General features: G+C 45.9%; 1 protein-coding gene across 7 annotated transcripts in view; it reads right to left on the bottom strand.

Moving 5' to 3' along the window:
• Nucleotides 1–657: 657 nt before the first annotated feature.
• Nucleotides 658–23,588, bottom strand: part of SLTM (SAFB like transcription modulator) — a 183,905-nt gene continuing 160,974 nt past the window's right edge. For 6 of the 7 annotated variants that reach the window (XM_069222082.1, XM_069222083.1, XM_069222084.1 and 3 more), the window contains one exon: nucleotides 658–1,331. In XM_069222082.1, coding sequence (XP_069078183.1) covers nucleotides 1,229–1,331 — 103 coding nt within the window. In that variant the 3' untranslated portion in view covers nucleotides 658–1,228. The remainder of the gene's footprint in view (nucleotides 1,332–23,588) is intronic. The other variant, XM_069222087.1, reaches the window with a different exon arrangement.

The raw sequence follows: 23,588 nt of genomic DNA, 5'->3' as shown, positions 1-23,588 counted from the left end.
AGGTTTTGCTTAGACACTGTAGGGGCATAGAGCTCATGCACCTATGCCCTCACCTGTGGTATAGTGCACCCTGCCTTAGGGCTGTAAGGCCTGTTAGAGGGGTGACTTACCTATGCCATAGGCAGTGTGAGGTTGGTATGGCACCCTGAGGGGAGTGCCATGTCAACTTAGTCATTTTCTCCCCACCAGCACACACAAGCTGGCAAGCAGTGTGTCTGTGCTGAGTGAGGGGTCCCTAGGGTGGCATAAGACATGCTGCAGCCCTTAGAAACCTTCCCTGGCATCAGGGCCCTTGGTACCAGGGGTACCAGTTACAAGGGACTTAACTGGGTGCCAGGGTTGTGCCAATTGTGGAGACAATGGTACATTTTAGGTGAAAGAACACTAGTGCTGGGGCCTGGTTAGCAGAGTCCCAGCACACTTCTCAGTCAAGTCAGCATCAGTATCAGGCAAAAAAGTGGGGGGTAACTGTAACAGGGAGCCATTTCTTTACAAATATGAAAATGTTACTGCTAAATACCAAACTAAAAGCAACAAACTAAAAAAAGAAAAAAACAGCCATAAACTAGGGTTAATACAGCCCATTAGGTTTGCAGACTCCGAGCAACATGAACTTAAGAGTTAAAATGTGAAACGCCAAATGAAAACAAGATCATATATACAAATGGTAATTTACCAGTTTTATTGTTTCCCCTACAAAGTTCAAAAACAAGTTAAATAGGCACTGTACAGAAGCTCAAAGAAAACAAAAAATGACAATATGCAAGTACTTCATAGCGGCTTCAAACATTTAGACTAGACAGGCATTCATCTTCAGAAAAATGCAAGAATGAATTCTAAAATGTACGCAGTTTATTCAAAAGCTTGTTATCACAAACCCATTAAGATCTGTTTACAAGTAGCGATCTAAAGGCTGAAGAGATTAAGTGTGGTTACCAAAATACATCTGCCTACAACACTGCATTAAGTATCAAAACAAAATCTTGATCTCAATGGTGTAGAGAGCAGGGCTAGACTTGTCAACGATACAAAACCAGAGATAGTACAACATAACCATTAAAATGCCTCTGAAACAAAGAGGAAAAATGATCATCATGTTAAAATATTAAAAAAGCAAAAACAAAAAAGGCAAAGCAGGATTTCCATTCAATTCCTGATGCAGGCATGGAGAGGTGACTAGATTCCAATAAATTATCTTGAAACCCAAGCACAGCTTCTGCTTAGCCTTTTAAAATCTTCGTTGAAGCCCACTCTTAAATGAAGGTTTGAATCCTGAGCCACCTGCTCGCTGCAGTGAGTTTGCAACTTGTACAACTCTATTAATCGAAGTGCTAAAAGGAAGAAAAAAAAGCACACAAATGTTATGAAACTTACTGTAGCACGCACATATGAAATATGTCATCCCTATTTACCAAGCACAAATCTTTATGTTGAATACTGACCAAGTGCTGGATCTAAAACATTTGTTATCAATGTGACTTGCACTCAATTACACACGACCATGTTCAAGAATGACTAATGCACAATCATGAATAGGAGTAGTAAGGAGTGTCTAAATAAGGCACTTCTAAACTAGGCATCCAAAGTTTGTGCTTTCGCATATTTTCAAATTCATTACATGCAGTAACATTCTAACTTACATGTAACAATAGTTTTGATACTTGAGGCGGTTCTAGGTTTCACATGCTATGCATCATTCACCCAGAGTGGCTGGATTTGCAAACATTTCTTTTAAATTAATGTTTTCTACAGGGGTCTACCATGAGCGAAGTATGTAGAATCATAAATCTCCAAAAATGTCTGTATGTGAAAACATTTTACTCTTTCTGCAATGTGTGAATTTTGTACTTGCCATACTAGCTTAAATATACTGCTTATTTGCACCACAGGAACAGTCAAGTGAATCACGAAAAGCCATGGAAGCAGGGTGAGAAAATGGTAGCAGCAAATAAAATGTAAAGTACCTGTCCCACTGCTGCTTTCTGCTGTGACTGAGTATCTACACAGTGGTGTTTTGTAGACTTGTGCATCCAGTTTAGAGGAGTCTAATTTGGCTAAGGTCAATACAAGTCTTAAATGTATTACTAGACCTTATAGCTGCCTTTAAGTCTACACAAGGCAGGCTACTCATGGCAATATATAGGCCTTTGAGGAAAGATTCTAAAATAGTTTACCACTGTCTGATTAGGATGGATGCAAAGATAAGAAATTACACCTTAACAGCTAAGGCATTTTGCATCCCCACAGGAATCATTCTTGCAATTACCTTATTCCCGCTCCTATCAAAACTCACAACAAATCAGACATCCAGTCTCAATGCACCAAAGCTTTAAGGCTCATCTCCAAAACTCACTGAAAGATTGCAGTTCCTCCCCCTCCTAAATAGTGGCTCAGCAGGGCAGGGCAGTTCCTCCCCCTCCAAAAATAGTGGCTCGGCAGGGCATCTCCACCCATTTTTAATATACCTTTAGGACAGAAGACTAAGTCCCCCAGTCCTATAATGGCTGCCACCAACATTTTTCTGATGTTTCTGGCAGCCAACCAGAGCACTTGCTATGGCAGCAGTGAGATGGCCTGAGGGAAATAAAGCTTCCTGGGTCAATCAGAATGTTCTGAATGTCGTAGTCCTCCCCGCAGAAAAGATCATATCTAACATTGGAAGACTAAGGGACAATCAGGTCACTGTATCCATGGTTTACAGGAAGGAAAAATCCCTAAGGCGAGTTAGCCAATAGCCATTTAGGGGATGTAACCGAAAAAACTGACATTCCCATTTAAAAGGATTCAGGAAATATGGGGAAGTAAAGCTTCTAAAATTAGTAACAGAACATTTAGTGTGCATGTTTTAAAACTCCTGTGCTTTTTAAGCTGAAGGCAGCACCATATTTCAAAGGGGGATTAGAACACTTGAGTCCAACAATGATCTTGGTTATTCAGCTGCTGACAGTTGCCATTACAAGAATGCAGACTTATTCAGTTTTCTGGCATTGACAGGGTACTTCCTAATGGCAGACGATATACTAGGGAGAAAATACTAAGAATGGAGTCAAGGTACATTATAGAGCTGGGACCTAAACATCCAAATGGACTCAATAGTAATGAACTATATTATATAAATATTTATAGTGGTAGATATTTATAAATGTTAACATTTTAATATGATAATTTGTTACTATCCCTTGCATTTGATTACAAAAACTGCATTGTATCTGCAACTCATGTTCTGACAAGCTGCATGGCTAAGAGGTAAAAGGGTTATACATATAAGATTTGCCACGTCTAATTGTAGAGGAAAGCTGATATACATGCGCATGGGCTCTGTTAATGTGCATATTAACCCACTGGGGCAATATTACGTCCGTAGTAAGATTTTTCAGCTTAAAAGATATGCCCGTTGGTAATACACATCTTCCATCTTGAACGAGGTAGATAGTTAAGACCAGTCCCATTTATATGTGTATATTATGCTGTTGAGGCAATGGGCCAACACCACAGGCCGCAAGTCAAGATATGTGCACTAATGAATTAAAAACAATGTATTTTGAATTGAAATTTAGATATCAGCATAGGATTTGTAAATTTAAGACCAACTAGTGAAAATCCCTTGACATTGTGATGTTTAATGATGCTCTTTTTTTTTCTTTTTTTTTTTAAAATGGAAAATGGGCTCTGCATCCTCAGTTTTACAAACGTTTGGGGGAGCAAAACCAGTCACATTTTAATGATGAAATAGATTGGAATTCCTGGAGTGCCTGTATCTTTTTGTTTGGGCAAGACTGACACATTAACAGGACTGAGTGTTGCCACGCACTGGAGTAACAAAGTGTAAGAGACCACCACTACAGGATTCTCTTGGATATTGATATATATTTTTAATAAATGTTACTGAATCTTAAACCCTAGAAGTTCACAAAAAAAAAAAAAAAAAAAAAAAAAAAAAAGGTTATAGGGACGTTCTAGTTGGGAAATAGATTAAAAACCTAGAAATTCACTATTAAAAAAAAAAAAAAACAGAACATAGGTTACAGAGACGTTGGTTGGGTTCAGACTTTACAGGCATCTAACTAACAGCTCAATTTCTATGGTTATTTCAAGTAACTCATGCCTTCACCATGCACATTCTCATCAATTTTACTGCATATGTTAGTGAGCTTATCAATGGAGTCAAAGATGTCACGATTAATGTAATCTCTTGGGTAATTAGTAGAGCATGGCGATAGCGCAAGTTATAGTCACTTGAGCTACAACAGCTGAATTTCTATGGTTTTTTGCGTGTAAAATCTGAACCTAACTATAAGGTCTCTGTAACCTTTGGTTTGTTTAATGAATTCCAAAGGTTTAAATAAATTCTATTCCTTAACTGTAACATCCCTGAAACTTTTGTTTTTTCAGTGAAATTCTAGGGGTTTTAACGTTAAGTAAGAAGTACTTTGCAATGCATTATTTGGCGCGGGGGGGAGGAGTGTTTCAGACAGGGCCTGGCTCCCTAATATCCTTACATCTTGCAGTACCCTCAGAGAATCCTTAGTTTTCAACTTAGATTCCATCAAGCTGGCTTTCAGATAAAGGCACACTTTTGGCATGAATTCAGAATGTTTGCATTCTAGTTACTCAATAGAACAGTGTAAGCTGCGGGTCACAAGGGACTTAACTGGCGTGCTGGTGCTGAAAGTGCATGTTTGTCTGCATGTCAGAATGTTCTAATGAAAGAGCAATATTTGATAATTCACTAAAACCCTGCTAATTTTTATTTCTACAGCACAAACCATAATTTCTATGACAAAATGAAGCCCCTCATTTTGGTCCTTTCTAAATAAAAAAAAGTTAAGTTTGATTCAAGCGAGATGGATTCAGGTGTCACACACTTGTCAGAAATAAGACTTAGTGCTCTAGTTCTTTAAAACTAGAAGGCTGCATTAGAACACCAGGAAAGCAACTGAAAGGCTGCGCCTCTTGGAAGTGCATATTTTACTGTGAATGCCTGACTCCATTCTCGTATGGCTCAGGAAGATAGTGTGAATTTATAGAAAATATGCTGTCATTTTTGCTTCTGGTGCACCATCCATAATCTCTATGGGAAAATCATGAGAAAACCGTTCTATCGAACATGATTCATGAAATTCTAGCAGTGTTAAATCACATTAAAACAAAACACACCTCCTAAAATGAGTATGGTACCATCAACAAATGATTTATATTGTATCTAAAATAGACTATCACCCTCCATACGTTCTCCTTTGTGTCCCTTCACTAAAATGTATTTCAATGGGGAACTATCATGTATATTGGTCCCAAGACGGCTGCCATTACTTCCTGGTTGAAGTGCTGACCATCAATCAGATCTCACCATGAGATGTGAGTTTAGACTTCACCCAGATATACAAATTTGTTTTTCTTTAAATCTCAAACTACTGAACGGAGTTGCACCGCGCTTTCTGAGCCAAGAGCTACCTTTCTGCCTAATTTGGTGCACTTCCTTCCAGCAGTTCCGGCTGCAGTCATTTTCCCATGTTAATTTCCTATGGATTTTGAGCGTAAGTTTTGTAACACACAACCCCCCTTGCCCCTTTCTCCCCTCAGGCCCAGCTTGACAGCAGCTGATGCAAGTGTTGAATTTTTTGGGAAGATTGTGAAGATTCATCAACGGGCACCAAAGATGTAGGCAAATGAAAATGTCACTTACCCAGTGTACATCTGTTCGTGGCATCAGTCGCAGTAGATTCGCATGTTCTGCAATAGCTCGCCATCTGGTGTTGGGCCGGAGTGTTACAAGTTGTTTTTCTTCGAAGAAGTCTTTCGAGTCACGGGACCGAGTGACTCCTCCTTTTGTCTCCATTGCGCATGGGCGTTGACTCTATCCTCGATTGTTTTTCCCCGCAGAGGGTGAGGTAGGAGTTGAATTGTAGTAATAGTGCCCATGCAATGGAGTGACTAAGTATGCACCTATTTAAGGTTGAGATGATACATATATAAATAATTGAAGGTAACTTCCAAACTGCTACAGGCTCCCGGGGAGGCGGGTGGGCACATGCGAATCTACTGCGACTGATGCCACGAACAGATGTACACTGGGTAAGTGACATTTTCAGTTCGATGGCATCTGTCGCTGTAGATACGCATGTTCTGCATAGACTAGTAAGCAGTTATTTCCCCAAAAGCGGTGGATCAGCCTGTAGGAGTGGAAGTAGTTTGAAATAATGTCCTTAATACGGCTTGACCTACGGTGGCTTGTTGTGCGGATAACACGTCTACACAGTAGTGCTTGGTGAATGTGTGAGGCGTAGACCATGTGGCTGCCTTACATATTTCTTGCATTGGGATGTTTCCTAGAAAGGCCATGGTAGCACCTTTCTTTCTGGTTGAGTGTGCCCTTGGTGTAATGGGCAGCTGTCGTTTAGCTTTAAGGTAGCAGATTTGGATGCATTTAACTATCCATCTGGCTATACCTTGTTTTGAAATTGGGTTTCCTGCGTGAGGTTTTTGAAATGCAATAAAGAGTTGTTTAGTCTTTCTGATGTTTTTTGTTCTGTCAATGTAATACATTAATGCTCTTTTGACATCTAATGTATGTAGTGCCCTTTCAGCTACGGTATCTGGCTGTGGAAAGAACACTGGAAGTTCCACTGTTTGATTTAGATGGAACGGTGAAATAACCTTTGGCAAAAATTTAGGATTGGTTCTTAGGACGACTTTATTTTTGTGTAGTTGTATAAAAGGTTCCTGTATAGTAAACGCCTGAATCTCGCTTACTCTTCTTAGGGAAGTAATGGCGATGAGAAATGCCACCTTCCAGGTTAGGAACTGTATGTCGCAGGAGTGCATGGGTTCAAAAGGTGGACCCATAAGTCTAGTTAGGACAACATTTAGGTTCCATGAAGGAACAGGTGGTGTTCTTGGTGGTATAATTCTCCTAAGGCCCTCCATGAATGCTTTAATGACTGGTATCCTATATAGGGAAGTTGAATAGGTAGTTTGCAGGTATGCAGATATTGCTGCAAGGTGAATCTTAATGGAAGAGAAAGCTAGGTTAGATTTTTGTAAGTGAAGCAAGTAACCCACTACCTGTTCTGGAGTTGTGTGTAATGGTTGTATTTGATTAATATGGCAGTAGCAAACAAACCTCTTCCATTTACTTGCATAGCAGTGCCTGGTGGATGGCCTTCTGGCTTGTTTTATGACTTCCATACATTCTTGGGTAAGTTGTAAGTGCCCGAATTCTAAGATTTCAGGAGCCAGATTGCTAGATTCAGCGATGCTGGATCTGGGTGTCTGATCTTTTGGTTGTGCTGTGTCAACAGATCTGGCCTGTTGGGCAATTTGATGCAGGGTACCACTGATAGGTCTAGCAGCGTTGTGTACTAGGGTTGCGTTGCCCAAGTTGGTGCTATCAATATGAGTTTGAGTTTGCTTTGACTGAGTTTGTTTACCAGGTAAGGAAGGAGAGGGAGAGGAGGAAAAGCGTAAGCAAATATCCCTGACCAGTTCATCCATAGGGCATTGCCTTGGGATTGTTTGTGTGGGTATCTGGATGCGAAGTTTTGGCATTTTGCGTTCTCCCTTGTCGCAAACAAGTCTATCTGAGGTGTTCCCCAGAGTTTGAAATAAGTGTTCAGAATTTGGGGGTGAATTTCCCATTCGTGGACCTGTTGGTGATCTCGAGAGAGATTGTCTGCGAGTTGATTTTGTATCCCTGGTATAAACTGTGCAATTAGGCGAATTTGGTTGTGAATTGCCCAATGCCAAATTTTTTGTGCTAGCAGGCTTAACTGCGTGGAGTGCGTCCCCCCCTGCTTGTTTAGATAATACATTGTTGTCATGTTGTCTGTTTTGACGAGAATGTATTTGTGAACTATTATTGGTTGGAAAGCTTTTAGTGCTTGAAAAACTGCTAGAAGTTCTAGGTGATTGATATGCAGTTTTGTTTGATGTACGTTCCATTGTCCTTGTATGCTGTGTTGATCGAGGTGTGCTCCCCACCCTGTCATGGAAGCATCTGTTGTTATTACGTATTGTGGCACTGGGTCTTGGAAAGGCCGCCCCTTGTTTAAATTTATGTTGTTCCACCACAGAAGCGAGAGGTAAGTTTGGCGGTCTATTAACACCAGATCTAGAAGGTGACCCTGTGCTTGAGACCACTGTGATGCTAGGCATTGTTGTAAGGGCCTCATGTGCAGTCTTGCGTTTGGGACAATGGCTATGCATGATGACATCATGCCTAGGAGTTGTAATACCATCTTTGCTTGTATCTTTTGTGTTGGATACATGCGTTGTATGATGGTGTTGAAATTTTGAATTCTTTGTGGACTTGGAGTGGCTACTCCTTTTGATGTGTCTATTATGGCTCCCAGGTATTGTTGTACCTTGCGTGGCAGAATTTTGGATTTTGTGAAATTGACGGTGAACCCTAGTTTGAAGAGGGTTTGTATGATATGATTTGTGTGATTTGAGCACTCTATTAACGAATGGGCCTTGATTAGCCAGTCGTCTAGATATGGGAACACATGTATCTGCTGCCTTCTTATGTGTGCTGCGACTACCGCTAGACATTTGGTAAAGACTCTTGGTGCGGTTGTTAATCCGAAAGGCAGTACCTTGAATTGGTAATGTATTCCTTTGAATACAAACCTTAGGTATTTCCTGTGCGATGGGTGTATTGGTATATGGAAATAAGCATCCTTGAGGTCTAAAGTTGCCATGTAGTCGTGCAGCTTTAGCAATGGCAATACTTCTTGTAGTGTGACCATGTGGAAGTGGTCTGATTTGATGAAAGTGTTCACTACTCTGAGGTCTAGGATTGGTCTCAGTGTTTTGTCCTTCTTTGGTATCAGAAAGTACAGTGAGTAAACTCCTGTGTTTATTTGTGTGTTTGGCACTAATTCGATTGCATTCTTTTGCAATAGTGCCTGCACTTCTATCTCCAGGAGATTGGAATGGTGTGTTGTTAAATTTTGTGCTTTTGGTGGTATGTTTGGAGGGAACTGTAGAAATTCTATGCAATAACCATGTTGGATAATTGCTAGAACCCAAGTGTCTGTAGTGATTTTCTCCCATGCTCTGTAATAATGACCTATTCGTCCCCCCACTGGTGTTGTGTGGAGGGGGTGAGTGACATGTGAGTCACTGTTTAGTAGTAGGGGTTTTGGGGCTTTGGAATCTTCCTCTATTTCTAGGGAATTGCCCTCCTCTATATTGTCCCCGAAAACCTCCTCTATACTGTCCTTGGTAACTGGACGGTGTGGCTTGTGAGGTGCTGGCTTGTGTGCTTTGACCCCGAAACCCCCCTCGAAAGGGCGTTTTACGGAATGAGCTGTAATTCCCTCTGCTCTGCGGGGAGTAGAGTGCGCCCATGGCTTTGGCAGTGTCCGTATCTTTTTTGAGTTTCTCAATCGCTGTGTCCACTTCTGGACCGAACAGTTCTTTTTCATTAAAAGGCATATTGAGAACTGCTTGTTGAATCTCTGGTTTAAATCCAGACGTTCGGAGCCATGCATGCCTTCTGATAGTTACAGATGTATTAATTGTCCGTGCAGCTGTATCTGCAGCGTCCATGGAGGAGCGGATCTGGTTGTTGGAGATGGCCTGTCCCTCCTCAACCACTTGTTTTGCCCTATTTTGTAAGTCCTTGGGCAGATGTTCAATGAGATGTTGCATCTCGTCCCAGTGGGCTCTGTCATAGCGCGCAAGTAGTGCCTGGGAGTTCGCGATGCGCCACTGGTTTGCAGCTTGTGCTGCGACTCTTTTACCAGCTGCATCAAACTTGCGGCTTTCTTTATCTGGGGGTGGTGCATCTCCAGATGTGTGAGAGTTGGCCCTTTTCCTAGCTGCTCCTACAACGACAGAGTCTGGTGGCAGCTGTGTAGTGATGAAAACCGGGTCCGTAGGAGGCGGCTTATACTTTTTTTCTACCCTTGGTGTGATTGCCCTACTTTTAACCGGCTCCTTAAAGATGTCTTTTGCGTGGCGGAGCATACCAGGGAGCATAGGCAGGCTTTGGTATGAGCTGTGGGTGGAGGAGAGTGTGTTGAATAAGAAATCATCCTCGACCTGTTCTGAGTGGAGGCTTACGTGGTGAAATTGTGCTGCTCTAGCCACCACTTGAGAGTACGCGGTGCTGTCTTCTGGTGGAGATGGCTTCGCAGGGTATGCCTCCGGACTGTTATCTGACACTGGGGCGTCGTATAGGTCCCATGCGTCCTGATCTTGGTCACCCTGGCTCATGGTGGTGTGAGCTGGGGAGTGTGATGGAGTTTGTGCTGGTGAAACGTCAATCACGGGCGGAGGTGAGGGTGGTGGTGTAACTCTTTTCACCACTTTTGGTTTTGGTGTTTGTTCCGTCTGGAACTCCAACCTCCTCTTTCTCCTAATGGGGGGAAGGGTGCTTATTTTTCCTGTCCCCTGCTGAATGAAGATACGCTTTTGCGTATGGTCCACATCAGTTGCTTGTAGCTCTTCCTCAAACCTATGCTTCTGCATTTGGGAGGTTAGCGAGTGCTCTTCTGTATAAGAGCCTGAAGCTGGGTCGCTTGCAGTTTGTTTCGGCATCGAAACTTTGTCTGCGTGTTTTTTCGGCTCCGAGGTGACTTTTTTCCTTTTCGGGGCCGAAACCTCTCGGCGTCGATCTGTTTCTGTGCCGCTGTCTCGGCGTCGAGCCGTGTCCACACCGGCATCACGGTGTCGAGGCTTGTCTCCAGCACTTTCTCGGTCCCGAGAAGGCTGCGTGCCGGTGTCTCGACCGGAGTCGGACGATCTCGGCACTGTTTGGGCCTTTTTCGGTGCCGATGGTCGGTCACCGAATTTATGGGTCGAGCCATGGCCTGGTGGCAGTGGCGTCCCCTGGGCCTTGTAAATGTTTCTCTGTGTGGTTTTCGACGTCTTACTCACGGTTTGTGTATCGTCGAATCCTTCGGAGTCGGAGTCTTGGATCGAGAAGGTACCTTCCTCTTCCTGTTCCTCGAACTCCCGTTGGGCTGTCGGTGCGGACGCCATCTGAAGTCTTCTGGCTCGACGGTCTCGGAGTGTTTTTCGGGACCGGAACGCACGACAGGCCTCGCAGGTGTCTTCGCTGTGCTCAGGTGACAGGCACAGGTTGCAGACCAAGTGTTGGTCTGTGTAGGGGTATTTATTGTGGCATTTGGGGCAGAAACGAAACGGGGTCCGTTCCATCGGCGTTCTTCAGCACGCGGTCGGGCCGACCAGGCCCCGACGGAGGATCGAAAAAACTACCCCGAAGGGCACCGGAGCTCTTCGATCTTCGATGCGGTGTTGAATGTAAGTACGCCGATCCCGAACGCAACAATACCGACGAAAATCTTCCGAAATTAGCTAATTTTCCGTTCCGAAACTCGGAGCGACAGGAACACGTCCGAACCCGATGGCGGAAAAAAAACAATCGAGGATAGAGTCGACGCCCATGCGCAATGGAGACAAAAGGAGGAGTCACTCGGTCCCGTGACTCGAAAGACTTCTTCGAAGAAAAACAACTTGTAACACTCCGGCCCAACACCAGATGGCGAGCTATTGCAGAACATGCGTATCTACAGCGACAGATGCCATCGAACATATGTTTTCTAGGTCCTAACTATAACTACCTAGCGGTGACCCCCATTTGGGGAAATATATACACACTCACTGTAAGAAAATGGCTCCCTGTTGCAGTTACCACCCCACTTTGTGCCTGATATTGAGGCTGACTTGACTAAGAAGTGTGCTGGGACCCTGCTAACCAGGCACCAGCGTTTTTTCCACTACAGATGTATTATTGTTCCCACAATTGGCACACCAGTGGTACCAAGGGCCCTGTGACCAGGGAAGGTCCCTAAGGGCTGCAGCATGTGTTGTGCCACCTTAAGGGACCCCTCACCTAACACATGCACACTGCCATTGCAGATTTGTGTTAGTGGGGAGAAAAAGGCAAAGTCGACAAGGCATCCCCTCAGGATGCCATGCACACCAAATACTGCCTGTGGCATAGTTAAGTCACCCCTCTAGCAGGCCTTACAGCCCTAAGGCAGGGTGCACTATACCACAGTTGAGAGCAGTGCTGCATGAGCAATATGCCTCTACAGTGTTTAAGTCTATTCTTATACTTTATATGGCCACACTGTACTTATGTACATGGTCTGGGAGTTTGTCAAAACTAACTCTACAGCTCCATAATGGCTACACTGAATACTGGGAAGTTTGGTATCCAACTTCTCAGAATAATAAACCCACACTGATGCCTGTGCTGGATTAAAAAATGCACTCAGAGGGCATCTTAGAAGATGCCCCTTGTATTTTACCCAATCCTTCAGTGCAGGACTGACTGGTGTGTGCCAGCCAGCCACTACGATGAGTTTCCGACCCCCTGGGGTGAGGTGCCATGAGGATTTTGCCAGTGTCTTTGTGGATTTGTATTCTGGCCTGTTTCTCATCAAAATCCTCCATTTTTGTCAATTCCTCAACAAATCTTTGGCTTTCTTTTAATTGCTTTGAAAGTCCATGCTCCTCAGTGTATGAATGCTTTTTCGGCTCCGAAGGGCCTGGAGTACTTGTTGGCCTGGGCTCTGAAAGTGACTTTCAGGGTTTGGACTTGATGGGTCGGTGCCTTATTTCAGAGCCTGTGCCTCGGCTCGAGTTCGAAGGCTTTGTTGTTGGTGTGGCCTTTTTCAGTGCCGAAGATGTTGCTTGGTCACCGGTAGCTTTTTTACGGGTGGAGCCATGGCCTTCTGGCAGTGGCGTCCCCGAGGCCTTGTATTTGGGCTTGGATTGGATCAGGGCAAGCGTACTCACGTGCTGACCTGCTGTTATTGGTCAGTCGATGTCGAACTCTTGTTCGGAATCGGACCCCTGAACAGGTATGGCGGTGTGGATCCTCTCTTTTGCATTGAAGCGTTTGGTGCTTCTGGACGCCATTTCTAATCTTCGTGCTCTTCGGTCTCTTGAAGTCTTTTTCGAGCGGAAGGATCTACAGGCCTCGCAGGTATCCTCTCGATGATATGGAGATAAACAGGTTACAAACCAAGTGTTGACCCATGTAGGGATACTAGCGTGGCACTGAGGGCTGAATCTAAACAGGGTCCGGTCCATGAGGCTTTCACAATACTTTTGGTCGGGCCGACCAGGCCCAAGTTGGGCGCGGGTGCCCCGAAGGGCAAGTAGAGATCTGTATCCGCCGGTACAGAGGTGTCTATGATGGATGATACGTGATCGAAAACAATACCGACAAATTTAGAGGGTTTGTAATATTTTTCCGACTCGAACAACCGGAGTGAAGAGAAACACGTCTGAACCTGATGGAAAGAAAACAATCTAAGATGGAGTCGATGCCCATGCGAAAAGGAGGAGTCACACGGTCCAGTGACTCGAAAAGACTTCTTCGAAGAAAAACTTGTAACACTCCGGGCCCAACACCAGGTGCCAGGACCTGTGCATAGCATGTGTATCTGCAGCTACACATGCCATCGAACATAGATATACCCCTTCCCCCCCCCCCCCCCCCACACCCCCACACACACAGTGCTGGTACACGGCACAAGTGCAGTCCTATTTTAAAATCTCTCACCCCACCCTACACATGTACAGCTCAGCACAAAGTCTAAGTGACCAAATTTTTATGTATTCAGTATTTTAGAAGAAGCAAACAGAAAAAAAAAATAGTCACTAAATAGAAAAATTAACCATAGATATATATTTTTTTAAAATTAAGGGAATGAAGAGCAGTGTTCGCAAACAGGCTGCAACGCAGAGCATACAACAGTGGCACTGTGCCCTTAAGGGTCTCAGTACACCCTGATTCATAGCATCCCTACAGGCGATTGGTCTGATCATTTCAATGTGAAAGATTGTGTGTGAAAGGCCGAATAAAACCATGCCTTCGTTCCTGGGGAGGATGGAGTGATGCTTATGACGGAGGATTTCATGGGAAAAGAACAAGGAATACAGATATTTTCCTTCTCTTCCCCAATCATCCCACAAAAGATGAAGAAAGAAAAATGTTCCAATCACCCTAAGAGGTTCTTCAGGGAAGCTGGCCCTACTTTAGTATGTGCCCTGGAGTCCAAATCAGACAGTAATATCTAGTGACTGTGTAAAAATCCCTAAGTGGTAGCTTTACAAATCTCAGAAATGAAAATGTCACTTACCCAGTGTACATCTGTTCGTGGCATCAGTCGCTGAGATTCACATGGTATGCATTAGCTCGCCATCTGGTGTTGGGTCGGAGTGTTACAAGTTGTTTTTCTTCGAAGAAGTGTTTGAGTCACTGGACCGAGTGGCTCCTCCTTCTGTGCTCATTGCGCATGGGCGTCGACTCCATCTTCGATTGTTTTCCCCGCAGAGGGTGAGGTAGGAGTTGTACTATAGTAATAGTGCCCGCGCAATGAAGTGTGTAAGTATGTACCTATTAAAGGTTTAAATAATATATATACAAATGTACAAAATTGAAGGTAACTTCTGAACTGCTACAGGCTTCCGGGAAGGTGGGTGGGCCCATGTGAATCTCAGCGACTGATGCCACGAACAGATGTACACTGGGTAAGTGACATTTTCAGTTCGATGGCATCTGTCGCTGTAGATACACATGGTATGCATAGACTAGTAAGCAGTTATTCCCCCATAAGCGGTGGATTAGCCTGTAGGAGTAGAAGTTGTCTGAAATAGAGTTCTTAATACAGCTTGACCTACTGCGGCTTGTTGTGCGGATAGCACATCTATACAGTAGTGTTTGGTGAATGTCTGAGGCGTAGACCATGTGGCTGCCTTACAAATTTCATGCATTGGGATGTTTCCTAAAAAGGCCATTGAAGCACCTTTTTTCCTGGTTGAATGTGCCCTGGGAGTAATGGTGTAAGGAAATGCCTCCTTGGCATGGTTGCCCCCTGACTTTTTGCCTTTGCTGATGCTATGTTTACAATTGAAAGTGTGCTGAGGCCTGCTAACCAGGCCCCAGCACCAGTGTTCTTTCCCTAACCTGTACTTTTGTATCCACAATTGGCAGACCCTGGCATCCAGATAAGTCCCTTGTAACTGGTACTTCTAGTACCAAGGGCCCTGATGCCAAGGAAGGTCTCTAAGGGATGCAGCATGTCTTATGCCACCCTGGAGACCTCTCACTCAGCACAGACACACTGCTTGCCAGCTTGTGTGTGCTAGTGAGGACAAAACGAGTAAGTCGACATGGCACTCCCCTCAGGGTGCCATGCCAGCCTCTCACTGCCTATGCAGTATAGGTAAGACACCCCTCTAGCAGGCCTTACAGCCCTAAGGCAGGGTGCACTATACCATAGGTGAGGGTACCAGTGCATGAGCATGGTACCCCTACAGTGTCTAAACAAAACCCTAGACATTGTAAGTGCAGGGTAGCCATAAGAGTATATGGTCTGGGAGTCTGTCAACCACGAACTCCACAGCACCATAATGGCTACACTGAAAACTGGGAAGTTTGGTATCAAACTTCTCAGCACAATAAATGCACACTGATGCCAGTGTACATTTTATTGTAAAATACACCACAGAGGGCACCTTAGAGGTGCCCCCTGAAACTTAACCGACTATCTGTGTAGGCTGACTAGTTTTAGCAGCCTGCCACAAACCGAGACATGTTGCTGGCCCCATGGGGAGAGTGCCTTTGTCACTCTGAGGCCAGTAACAAAGCCTGCACTGGGTGGAGATGCTAACACCTCTCCCAGGCAGGAATTGTCACACCTGGCGGTGAGCCTCAAAGGCTCACCTCCTTTGTGCCAACCCAGCAGGACACTCCAGCTAGTGGAGTTGCCCGCCCCCTCCGGCCAGGCCCCACTTTTGGCGGCAAGGCCGGAGAAAATAATGAGAATAACAAGGAGGAGTCACTGGCCAGTCAGGACAGCCCCTAAGGTGTCCTGAGCTGAGGTGACTCTAACTTTTAGAAATCCTCCATCTTGCAGATGGAGGATTCCCCCAATAGGGTTAGGATTGTGACCCCCTCCCCTTGGGAGGAGGCACAAAGAGGGTGTACCCACCCTCAGGGCTAGTAGCCATTGGCTACTAACCCCCCAGACCTAAACACGCCCTTAAATTTAGTATTTAAGGGCTACCCTGAACCCTAGGAAGTTAGATTCCTGCAACTACAAGAAGAAGGACTGCCCAGCTGAAAACCCCTGCAGCGGAAGACCAGAAGACGACAACTGCCTTGGCTCCAGAAACTCACCGGCCTGTCTCCTGCCTTCCAAAGATCCTGCTCCAGCGACGCCTTCCAAAGGGACCAGCGACCTCGACATCCTCTGAGGACTGCCCCTGCTTCGAAAAGACAAGAAACTCCCGAGGACAGCGGACCTGATCCAAGAAAAGCTGCAACTTTGTTTCCAGCAGCTTTAAAGAACCCTGCAAGCTCCCCGCAAGAAGCGTGAGACTTGCAACACTGCACCCGGCGACCCCGACTCGGCTGGTGGAGATCCGACACCTCAGGAGGGACCCCAGGACTACTCTGATACTGTGAGTACCAAAACCTGTCCCCCCTGAGCCCCCACAGCGCCGCCTGCAGAGGGAATCCCGAGGCTTCCCCTGACCGCGACTCTTTGAATCTAAAGTCCCGACGCCTGGGAGAGACCCTGCACCCGCAGCCCCCAGGACCTGAAGGACCGGACTTTCACTGGAGGAGTGACCCCCAGGAGTCCCTCTCCCTTGCCCAAGTGGAGGTTTCCCCGAGGAACCCCCCCCTTGCCTGCCTGCAGCGCTGAAGAGATCCCTAGATCTCCCATTGACTTCCATTACAAACCCGACGCCTGTTTCTACACTGCACCCGGCCGCCCCCGCGCCGCTGAGGGTGAAATTTCTGTGTGGACTTGTGTCCCCCCCGGTGCCCTACAAAACCCCCCTGGTCTGCCCTCCGAAGACGCGGGTACTTACCTGCAAGCAGACCGGAACCGGGGCACCCCCTTCTCTCCATTCTAGCCTATGCGTTTTGGGCACCACTTTGAACTCTGCACCTGACCGGCCCTGAGCTGCTGGTGTGGTGACTTTGGGGTTGCTCTGAACCCCCAACGGTGGGCTACCTTGGACCAAGAACTGAACCCTGTAAGTGTCTTACTTACCTGGTAAAACTAATCAAAACTTACCTCCCCTAGGAACTGTGAAAATTGCACTAAGTGTCCACTTTTAAAACAGCTATTTGTCAATAACTTGAAAAGTATACATGCAATTTTGATGATTTGAAGTTCCTAAAGTACTTACCTGCAATACCTTTCGAATGAGCTATTACATGTAGAATTTGAACCTGTGGTTCTTAAAATAAACTAAGAAAAGATATTTTTCTATATAAAAACCTATTGGCTGGATTTGTCTCTGAGTGTGTGTACCTCATTTATTGTCTTGTGTATGTACAACAAATGCTTAACACTACTCCTTGGATAAGCCTACTGCTCGACCACACTACCACAAAATAGAGCATTAGTATTATCTATTTTTACCACTATTTTACCTCTAAGGGGAACCCTTGGACTCTGTGCATGCTATTCCTTACTTTGAAATAGCACATACAGAGCCAACTTCCTACATTGGTGGATCAGCGGTGGGGTACAAGACTTTGCATTTGCTGGACTACTCAGCCAATACCTGATCACACGACAAATTCCAAAATTGTCATTAGAAATTGATTTTTGCAATTTGAAAAGTTTTCTAAATTCTTAAAAGACCTGCTAGGGCCTTGTGTTAGATCCTGCTTAGCATTTCTTTTAGAGTTTAAAAGTTTGTAAAAGTTTGAATTAGATTCTAGAACCAGTTTTAGTTTCTTAAAAAGTATTCCAACTTTTAGAAGCATAATGTCTAGCACAGATGTGAATGTGGTGGAACTCGACACCACACCTTACCTCCATCTACAGATGAGAGAGCTAAGGTCACTCTGTAAACTAAAGAAAATAGCAATGGGCCCCAAACCTACCAAAGTACAGCTCCAGGAGCTTTTGGCAGAGTTTGAAAAGGCCAACCCCTCTGAGGATGGCAACTCAGAGGATGAAGATAGTGACTTGGAGGGAAATTCCCCCCCTCCAGTCCTACTTAGGGAGAGCAGGGCTTCTCAAGCCCTGACTCCACAAATAATAGTCAGAGATGCTGGTTCCCTCACAGGAGGGACCAACAACTCTGAAATCACTGAGGATAACTCCAGTGAAGAGGACATCCAGTTAGCCAGGATGGCCAAAAGATTGGCTTTGGAAAGACAGATCCTAGCCATAGAGAGGGAAAGACAAGAGATGGGCCTAGGACCCATCAATGGTGGCAGCAATATAAATAGGGTCAGAGATTCTCCTGACATGTTGAAAATCCCCAAAGGGATTGTAACTAAATATGAAGATGGTGATGACATCACCAAATGGTTCACAGCTTTTGAGAGGGCTTGTGTAACCAGAAAAGTGAACAAATCTCACTGGGGTGCTCTCCTTTGGGAAATGTTCACAGGAAAGTGTAGGGATAGACTCCTCACACTCTCTGGACAAGATGCAGAATCTTATGACCTCATGAAGGGTACCCTGATTGAGGGCTTTGGATTCTCCACTGAGGAGTACAGGATTAGGTTCAGGGGGGCTCAAAAATCCTCGAGCCAGACCTGGGTTGACTTTGTTGACTACTCAGTGAAAACACTAGATGGTTGGATTCAAGGCAGTGGTGTAAGTAATTATGATGGGCTGTACAATTTATTTGTGAAAGAACACCTGTTAAGTAATTGTTTCAATGATAAACTGCATCAGCATCTGGTAGACCTAGGACCAATTTCTCCCCAAGAATTGGGAAAGAAGGCGGACCATTGGGTCAAGACAAGGGTGTCCAAGACTTCAACAGGGGGTGACCAAAAGAAAGGGGTCACAAAGACTCCCCAGCAGAAGGGTGATGAGACAACCAAAACTAAAAATAGTAAAGAGTCTTCTACAGGCCCCCAAAAACCTGCACAGGAGGGTGGGCCCAGAGCCTCTTCACAAAACAATGGGTACAAGGGTAAAAACTTTGATCCCAAAAAGGCCTGGTGTCATAGCTGTAAACAGCATGGACACCAAACTGGAGACAAGGCCTGTCCCAAGAAAGGTTCCACTCCAAACTCCCATCCAGGTAACACTGGTATGGCTAGTCTCCAAGTGGGATCAACAGTGTGCCCAGAGCAGATCAGGGTCCACACTGAAGCTACTCTAGTTTCTGAGGGTGGGGTGGATTTAGCCACACTAGCTGTCTGGCCGCCTAACATGCAAAAATACAGACAGCAACTCTTAATTAATGGGACTAGAATAGAGGGCCTGAGGGATACAGGTGCCAGTGTCACCATGGTGACAGAGAAACTGGTTTCCCCTGGCCAATACCTGACTGGAAAAACTTACACAGTCACCAACGCTGACAATCAGAGAAAAGTACATCCCATGGCAATGGTTACTTTAGAATGGGGAGGGGTCAATGGCCTGAAACAGGTGGTGGTCTCCTCAAATATCCCAGTGGACTGTCTGCTTGGAAATGACCTGGAGTCCTCAGCATGGGCTGAGGTAGAACTAAAAACCCATGCAGCAATGCTGGGTATCCCTGAACTGGTGTGTGTGAAAACAAGAGCACAGTGCAAGGCACAGGGTGAAAAAGTAGAGCTGGAGTCTGGAAAAATGGCCCAGCCTACCAAGAGAACAGGAAAGTCAGTTGGGAAACCAACTGCAACACAGCCAAAGAAAGGGAACCTCTCTTCTCAGGAAGAAGTTCTGCCCTCTGAGGGAACTGAGCCTTTGGAGCTTGAACCTTATCAGGTTGAGCTCTTAGGCCCAGGGGGACCCTCAAGGGAAGAGCTGTGTAAGGGACAAGAAACCTGTCCCTCTCTTGAAGGCCTTAGGCAGCAAGCTGCTGAAGAGTCCAAAGGCAAGAAAAATGGAACACATAGGGTCTATTGGGAAGATGGGCTCCTGTACACTGAGGCCAGAGACCCCAAACCTGGTGCCACTAGGAGAGTGGTAGTGCCTCAGCTGTTCAGAGAGTTCATCCTAACATTGGCCCATGACATTCCCCTTGCTGGACATTTGGGACAAACCAAGACGTGGGAGAGGTTAGTCAACCACTTCTACTGGCCCAATATGTCCAACATGGTTAAGGAGTTTTGCCTCTCCTGCCCCACCTGTCAAGCCAGTGGTAAGACAGGTGGGCATCCAAAGGCCCCCCTCATTCCACTTCCAGTGGTGGGGGTGCCCTTTGAAAGAGTGGGTGTGGACATAGTTGGTCCACTGGAACCTCCCACAGCCTCAGGAAATATGTATATCCTGGTAGTAGTGGATCATGCTACCAGGTATCCTGAAGCTATTCCCCTTAGGTCGACTACTGCCCCTGCAGTAGCCAAGGCCCTCATTGGTATCTTTACCAGAGTGGGTTTCCCTAAGGAGGTGGTGTCTGACAGAGGTACCAACTTCATGTCAGCATACCTAAAGCACATGTGGAATGAGTGTGGAGTGACTTATAAATTCACTACACCTTACCATCCACAAACTAATGGCTTAGTTGAGAGATTCAACAAGACATTAAAAGGCATGATCATGGGGCTCCCAGAAAAACTCAAAAGGAGATGGGATGTCCTCCTGCCATGTCTGCTTTTCGCTTACAGGGAGGTACCACAGAAGGGAGTAGGGTTCTCACCCTTTGAACTTCTGTTTGGTCATCCTGTAAGGGGACCACTTGCCCTTGTTAAAGAAGGCTGGGAGAGACCTCTCCATGAGCCTAAACGGGACATAGTGGACTATGTACTTGGCCTTCGCTCTAGAATGGCAGAGTACATGGAAAAGGCAACCAAAAACCTTGAGGCCAGCCAACAGCTCCAGAAGTTTTGGTATGACCAAAAGGCTGCACTGGTTGAGTTCCAACCAGGGCAGAAAGTCTGGGTTCTGGAGCCTGTGGCTCCCAGAGCACTCCAGGACAAATGGAGTGGCCCTCACCCAGTACTAGAGAGGAAGAGTCAGGTCACCTACTTGGTGGACCTGGGCACAAGCAGGAGCCCCAAAAGGGTGATCCATGTAAACCGCCTTAAGCTCTTCCACGACAGGGCTGATGTCAATCTGTTGATGGTAACAGATGAGGATCAGGAGGCAGAGAGTGAACCTCTCCCTGATCTTCTGTCATCAGACCCAAAAGATGGTACAGTAGATGGAGTGATCTACTCAGACACCCTCTCTGGCCAACAGCAAGCTGATTGTAGGAGAGTCCTACAACAGTTTCCTGAACTCTTCTCCTTAACCCCTGGTCAGACACACCTGTGTACCCATGATGTGGACACAGGAGACAGCATGCCTGTCAAGAACAAAATCTTTAGACAGTCTGACCATGTTAAGGAAAGCATCAAGGTGGAAGTCCACAAGATGCTGGAATTGGGAGTCATTGAGCGCTCTGACAGCCCCTGGGCTAGCCCAGTGGTCTTAGTCCCCAAACCTCACACCACAGATGGAAAGAAAGAGATGAGGTTTTGTGTGGACTACAGAGGGCTCAATTCTGTCACCAAGACAGATGCTCATCCAATTCCAAGAGCTGATGAGCTCATTGATAAATTAGGTGCTGCCAAATTTCTAAGTACCTTTGACTTGACAGCAGGGTACTGGCAAATAAAAATGGCACCTGGAGCAAAAGAAAAGACAGCATTCTCCACACCTGATGGGCATTATCAGTTTACTGTTATGCCCTTTGGTTTAAAGAATGCCCCTGCCACCTTCCAAAGGTTGGTGAATCAAGTCCTTGCTGGCTTGGAGTCCTTTAGCACAGCTTATCTTGATGATATTGCTGTCTTTAGCTCCACCTGGCAGGATCACCTGGTCCACCTGAGGAAGGTTTTGAAGGCCCTGCAATCTGCAGGCCTCTCTATCAAGGCATCCAAATGCCAGATAGGGCAGGGAACTGTGGTTTACTTGGGACACCTTGTAGGTGGAGGCCAAGTTCAGCCACTCCAACCCAAGATCCAGACTATTCTGGACTGGGTAGCTCCAAAAACCCAGACTCAAGTCAGGGCATTCCTTGGCTTGACTGGGTATTACAGGAGGTTTGTGAAGGGATATGGATCCATTGTGACAGCCCTCACTGAACTCACCTCCAAGAAAATGCCCAAGAAAGTAAACTGGACTGTGGACTGCCAACAGGCCTTTGACACCCTGAAACAGGCAATGTGCTCAGCACCAGTTCTCAAAGCTCCAGATTATTCTAAGCAGTTCATTGTGCAGACTGATGCCTCTGAACATGGGATAGGGGCAGTTTTGTCCCAAACAAATGATGATGGCCTTGACCAGCCTGTTGCTTTCATTAGCAGGAGGTTACTCCCCAGGGAGCAGCGTTGGAGTGCCATTGAGAGGGAGGCCTTTGCTGTGGTTTGGTCCCTGAAGAAGCTGAGACCATACCTCTTTGGGACTCACTTCCTAGTTCAAACTGACCACAGACCTCTCAAATGGCTGATGCAAATGAAAGGTGAAAATCCTAAACTGTTGAGGTGGTCCATCTCCCTACAGGGAATGGACTTTATAGTGGAACACAGACCTGGGACTGCCCATGCCAATGCAGATGGCCTTTCCAGGTTCTTCCACTTAGAAAATGAAGACTCTCTTGGGAAAGGTTAGTCTCATCCTCTTTCGTTTGGGGGGGGGTTGTGTAAGGAAATGCCTCCTTGGCATGGTTGCCCCCTGACTTTTTGCCTTTGCTGATGCTATGTTTACAATTGAAAGTGTGCTGAGGCCTGCTAACCAGGCCCCAGCACCAGTGTTCTTTCCCTAACCTGTACTTTTGTATCCACAATTGGCAGACCCTGGCATCCAGATAAGTCCCTTGTAACTGGTACTTCTAGTACCAAGGGCCCTGATGCCAAGGAAGGTCTCTAAGGGATGCAGCATGTCTTATGCCACCCTGGAGACCTCTCACTCAGCACAGACACACTGCTTGCCAGCTTGTGTGTGCTAGTGAGGACAAAACGAGTAAGTCGACATGGCACTCCCCTCAGGGTGCCATGCCAGCCTCTCACTGCCTATGCAGTATAGGTAAGACACCCCTCTAGCAGGCCTTACAGCCCTAAGGCAGGGTGCACTATACCATAGGTGAGGGTACCAGTGCATGAGCATGGTACCCCTACAGTGTCTAAACAAAACCCTAGACATTGTAAGTGCAGGGTAGCCATAAGAGTATATGGTCTGGGAGTCTGTCAACCACGAACTCCACAGCACCATAATGGCTACACTGAAAACTGGGAAGTTTGGTATCAAACTTCTCAGCACAATAAATGCACACTGATGCCAGTGTACATTTTATTGTAAAATACACCACAGAGGGCACCTTAGAGGTGCCCCCTGAAACTTAACCGACTATCTGTGTAGGCTGACTAGTTTTAGCAGCCTGCCACAAACCGAGACATGTTGCTGGCCCCATGGGGAGAGTGCCTTTGTCACTCTGAGGCCAGTAACAAAGCCTGCACTGGGTGGAGATGCTAACACCTCTCCCAGGCAGGAATTGTCACACCTGGCGGTGAGCCTCAAAGGCTCACCTCCTTTGTGCCAACCCAGCAGGACACTCCAGCTAGTGGAGTTGCCCGCCCCCTCCGGCCAGGCCCCACTTTTGGCGGCAAGGCCGGAGAAAATAATGAGAATAACAAGGAGGAGTCACTG

Source organism: Pleurodeles waltl, chromosome 3_1, assembly GCF_031143425.1.
Source record: "Pleurodeles waltl isolate 20211129_DDA chromosome 3_1, aPleWal1.hap1.20221129, whole genome shotgun sequence".
Classification (NCBI taxonomy): domain Eukaryota; kingdom Metazoa; phylum Chordata; class Amphibia; order Caudata; family Salamandridae; genus Pleurodeles; species Pleurodeles waltl.
This window is presented reverse-complemented; position numbering and strand designations above follow the sequence as displayed.